This window comes from Thalassophryne amazonica, chromosome 6 (genome assembly GCF_902500255.1).
Source record: "Thalassophryne amazonica chromosome 6, fThaAma1.1, whole genome shotgun sequence".
In the NCBI taxonomy this organism is placed as follows: Eukaryota; Metazoa; Chordata; class Actinopteri; order Batrachoidiformes; family Batrachoididae; genus Thalassophryne; species Thalassophryne amazonica.
The window spans coordinates 39,866,044-39,871,009 of record NC_047108.1 but is presented as its reverse complement, the minus strand read 5'-3'; the positions used below and the strand labels follow the sequence as shown (position 1 = coordinate 39,871,009).

Genomic DNA, 4,966 nt, shown 5'->3' with positions numbered 1-4,966 from the left:
AAAACCCACGCAAACACGGGGAGAACATGCAAACTTCACACAGAAAGCCCACAGGTGGAAATAGATCCCATGACCTTGCTGTGAGACAACAGTGCTAACCACTAAGCCACTGTGCTGCTGATATGGGGTTGCAAAAAAGCTGGATACGGCCACTGCTACATGAAGTAACAACTCGAAACAGATACCGATGCCTGGGCTTCATAACAGCCAAATCATGTTCAAATACATCTTGGATATCAAGTAGAGCCACTTGCTCACAAGATCTAAAGACCCAAAGCACAACTCATCAGCTTAACCTACTTAAATGGACCTACAAGAAGAAAGGCTGCATTCCAAACAACCACAATAAAAGTGGGTTTACAACAAGATCATACTGCTCACCCGCACTCGGAAGCGGAACATGGCGAGGCGGACACAGTGGCCGAGGCAGGCTGGGGGCAGGAACCACGCGCGTGGAGGCGGGGTGGCCTTGCTGCCAACGTGGTTGACGATCAGCTGCGCCGTCTGTCGCTGGCCCTGAACTCGCCGCGCCCACTCGGGCCAGCGCTCCTTTCCCAATGTGCCGTTGAAAACCACGACCAGCTCCAGGCCGCCCTGGTACAAGCAGGCCTGAGAGAGGGCAGCCAGATAGCCCAGCATGGCGTTCCACTCGCCCCCGCACACCCAGTCCGTCTGGTAGCCGCCGTAGAGTCGTTGCAGGCCGGAGTCCGCGTCGATCAGGATCCTGGCAGGCGGAGGCGGGGGAGGCATGGGCCCGGGATGATGTGGGTGGTGGTGCGGGTGATGGTGGTGCGGGGTCTGGCGGGCCACAGTGCGTGCGAGCTTAAGGAGGTCCACGGGGACTGCGGCCCCGGGACACCGTTTCTCTAAATACTCCTGAAAGCCTTGCACGCCCATGACGGTGTTGTTCAGCCTGTGCGTGTGGCCGGGGAACGGCTCGGGATACGTTCTGTACGCCGTGTTTGCGATTGGATGTGAGGTGAGACCGCAGCTAGCCGTGCACTCCGGCCAAGCTAACCGGTCTCCGACGGAGTGACTAACTACTTTAGTTAATCCTTCAAAAACAAGCTCACTGTTAGCCACGCTTGCGAAACGAGTCGCCGTGAGTCGTTTTCCGAAAGTGTCGACCAAATATTTCGAGATTACGACGCCAATTTTTCAGTTTTGGTAGTGGGTGCTGAGTTTATGTCCATCGCTGTGATTTTTGGAGAGACGCCAGCAAGGCAAGCCGAGCTTCCGACAACCGCGAAAAGTTCGCTGTTTCTGCTCCCATACTGTGGAACAGATCGAGCTTCTAAATTCCACTTTGGAGCTAATAACGGAAAACGCAGCTAGGAAGTGGACGTTACTAAAAGCTTTAAAAAAAATTGTTATGCTACAGGTGAAAAAGTGCGTACTACTTAGCAAGCAGCAGTGTGGCTGACCAGTTCGCCGACATGACGTTAAACAAAATAGCCTGCAAGATATTTTTTCCAATCTTATTTCATTTTGATGTCTGAAATAGCGGACATTGATTTTGTACGACTTCAGGCAAATTTCAGGACATGCGTAGTGGATGTTTGCCGGCCCACATAGCCTAGACTACCAATGAAAAACAAACTAACTAGCAGTGTGCCTGGCAGACAGGCTAGCTGTACTAATATTTGCTAACTGTTAGCTGCTATGAGCAGGGTCCCCGGCGTGATTTGACGCGTCAACTCCCAAAGACAAGTCCGGGGCGGACACGACGCGGAATGAGATGGATGTCGACTAATAAAAGAAAAGTAACTAAAAGAAAATAAAAACGAAAGCCCAACGATGCCTCCCTCGCTTTCGTCCACACTCACGGCTTCATGTTGCACAGGAAAACATTATTTCCAAGCGACATCAGCCATCTTGCGACTTCCTCGCGGCCCAGCAGAGTGGAAGGGAAGGTGGAGTTACTGGCGGAAGGTGGCGCGCCACGGGGCTGTTGGGAAATGTAGTTCTATTGTCGAAGCTGGTCCTGCAACAGACTATTGTGAGAAAGTGATGACAACTACAATTCCCACAGCATATTCAAGATACAGTTTGTGTGATGCAAAAAACTGGACAGCAACACTTTTATTCCACAAGTGACTGAAAAAGAGGAGCACAGGTAGAAAGCTGGGAGCAAGATAACAAAATGATAGCCTCCATTCTGAAAATGACATTTGCTTGAATGTATTATATACTATTGGTGGTAGCAAATCCTTTGCGACGAAATACTTGAATTAACAAAGTGGTAAGCGTGTGTACTGAGCAGTAGAGGTGGGTGGATCGATCCTAATATCGATAATATCGATACCAATGCTGGTATTGATATTGAACGATCCTCGTGTAAAAGATCGATACTTTAAGCTTTTTTTCTCTCCCGCACGCACTGACTGCTGCGCACGCACATTCATCAAAGTCTACTCTCTGCCTGTAAGAGCAGCGCTGCGCTGTGTCACACAACACAGAGCAGCACACCCTTCCCCCTCTGGTCTTTTGTTGTTGCGCCGTCACGTGGCTCAGTGGCGCCAGCCAACAGCCATGCAGGTAGGCTCAGCCTGGCCCGCCCACTCAGTGCTCTCCTAGAGTCAACCCTCTACCTCAGGAGATTTTGTTTTAAGTTGTGTTGAGTGATATTTTTTAAACAAAAATGTTGATTTGATAATAAAGTATTTTGTTGTCACATACAATGTTTGGTGAAATTCTATCCTAGGTCTTTTGGATTCTTTGGATCTATGAAGCTTAAATATGAAAGGTATCGGTATTGATATCGGCGATAACTGGGCCTGTATTTACTTGGTATCGGATCAATACCAAAATTCCCGGTATCGCCCACCTCTACTGAGCAGTCCAACAGGTCTGTTGGGCTGTGAATTGACAGTTTCTCTCAACCTAATGCCTCGCTCTCTTTCAGGAGAAACATTAATGATCTCTATAATAGTAATAGTAAATTTGCAGGGCTACATTAGTTTTCTGATCAGAGCCATCATGGTCATCCTCTGATATATTTATGCTCATGCACTAATTCTGGCATACAGAATCTTATACGTCATCCTCTTTTCAAATACTTATCCCAATTCAGAATCAGCTTCCATATGACAGTAGATCTGCCCAGATTTTCAACTCGTTCAAGGCCCAGGTCATAAAATTCTCTAGTGCAAAGTTTGGTGTTAATTTTTACTCCAAATGTACCTGCACATGGGTCTCCTGTTGCTGTGTTAACTGTTGATACATTTTTATAATATGTATATATCACGGACATGAACAAGTGAAGCTTTTCAGCATCTCACCATGTCATTTAGGTCTAGGGATAGGTATTGATAAGATTTTATCAATATCAATGTCATTATTGATTCCGCTTATCGATCTCATCCCTTATCACAATACCTCTTGTGAATTTTCTGTGTATACTAAAAGTAGGCTTTATGGGTTTTCATGTCAGCAACATTTTATTGAATCTTAAAGTATATAAATATGAAATTGGTCACTGGATCTTTAATCTCTGGACTTAAATAAAATCTACATGGTGGATCCATGATCTCTGGACATAAATAGAAATAAACGAAATCTGTACTTTTTGTCAAAAGCATTTCCTTTCAGACATTAATTCAATTTATTTTTTCAATTTATTTTCCTTTATATAGCACCAAATCACAACAGAGTTGCCTCAAGGCGCTTCACACAGGTAAGGTCCAACCTTACCAACCCCCAGAGCAACAGTAAGGAAAAACTCCCTCTGAGGAAGAAACCTCAAGCAGACCAGACTCAAAGGGGTGACCGTCTGCTTGAGCCATGCTACAAACATAAATTACAGAAACAATTCACAGAACAATTCATGGATGAATATACAAGAATTGCTGTTGGTGCACAGGACAGGAGGATCACCAACACAAATACAACTCCCATCTCTGGATGGAGCTGCACCTTAAACAGAGAAAAAACAGAATCAGGCATCAGAAAGACAAAAAATACTGTATAATTTGCCACCATTAATCAACAAGAAACACAGAAGAAATACTAAGGTGATCGCCGGCCGCTAGCCCTAAGCTTCACTAAAAGACCCAGAATTTAGGTAAAGTTGAGGCCGCGGCCCGCTCCAATTACTAATAACTAATTAAAAGAGTAAAAAGCGTAAAACAAAACTGTACCAGTATGCTAACCATATGAAAGGGAAAAGAAGTGTGTCTTAAGTCTGGACTTGAAAGTCTCCACAGAATGTGATTGTTTTATTGACACAGGGAGACCATTCCACAGAACAGGGGCACGATAAGAGAAAGCTCTGTGACCCGCAGACTTCTTATTCACCTTAGGGACACAAAGTAGTCCTGCACCCTGAGAACGTAAAGCCCGGGCCAGTACGTAAGGTTTAATTAGGTCAGCTAGGTAGGGAGGTGCCAGTCCATGAATAATTTTATAGTTTAGTAGCAGAACTTTAAAATCTGATCTCACTGGGACAGGAAGCCAGTGAAGGGATGCCAAAATGGGTGTAATGTGGTCGAACTTTCTGCTTCGTGTCAAAAGTCTGGCTGCAGCATTTTGAACCAATTGGAGAGCCCTAATGCTAGACTGCAGTAAACCAGAAAACAGAACATTGCAGTCGTCCAATCTAGAAGAGATGAACACATGGATCAGGGTCTCAGCATCAGCCATAGAGAGGATGGGAAGAATCTTCGCTATATTTCGCAGGTGGAAGAAAGCAGTCCTTGTAATATTTCTAATATGGAGGCCAAAGGACAACGAAGGATCAAAAATTACCCCAGGGTTCCTCACTTTGTCAGTGTGATGTATGACACACGAGCCTAGGCTAGTGATGGCAATTTCGAGGCCTCATGAACCAATGAGCCACTTCAACACAACTGGCTGAAAATCGACACACTGCTTCGAGGCGTTTGATACAGTTTGAAGGGTGACATCTGCTGGATTGTTTTGAGAATTACCCTGAGCAAGTGCTGTGACAAATGTTTGCAGTAATTCA

The 4,966-nt window shown here is 45.5% G+C and overlaps 1 protein-coding gene across 1 annotated transcript; it reads right to left on the bottom strand.

Moving 5' to 3' along the window:
- Nucleotides 1-357: 357 nt before the first annotated feature.
- Nucleotides 358-1,180, bottom strand: LOC117511447 (constitutive coactivator of PPAR-gamma-like protein 2). The gene has a single exon (XM_034171471.1). It carries the CDS (start codon nt 895-897, stop codon nt 358-360), a length of 540 nt encoding a protein of 179 aa, XP_034027362.1. The 5' UTR covers nt 898-1,180.
- Nucleotides 1,181-4,966: the final 3,786 nt, after the last annotated feature.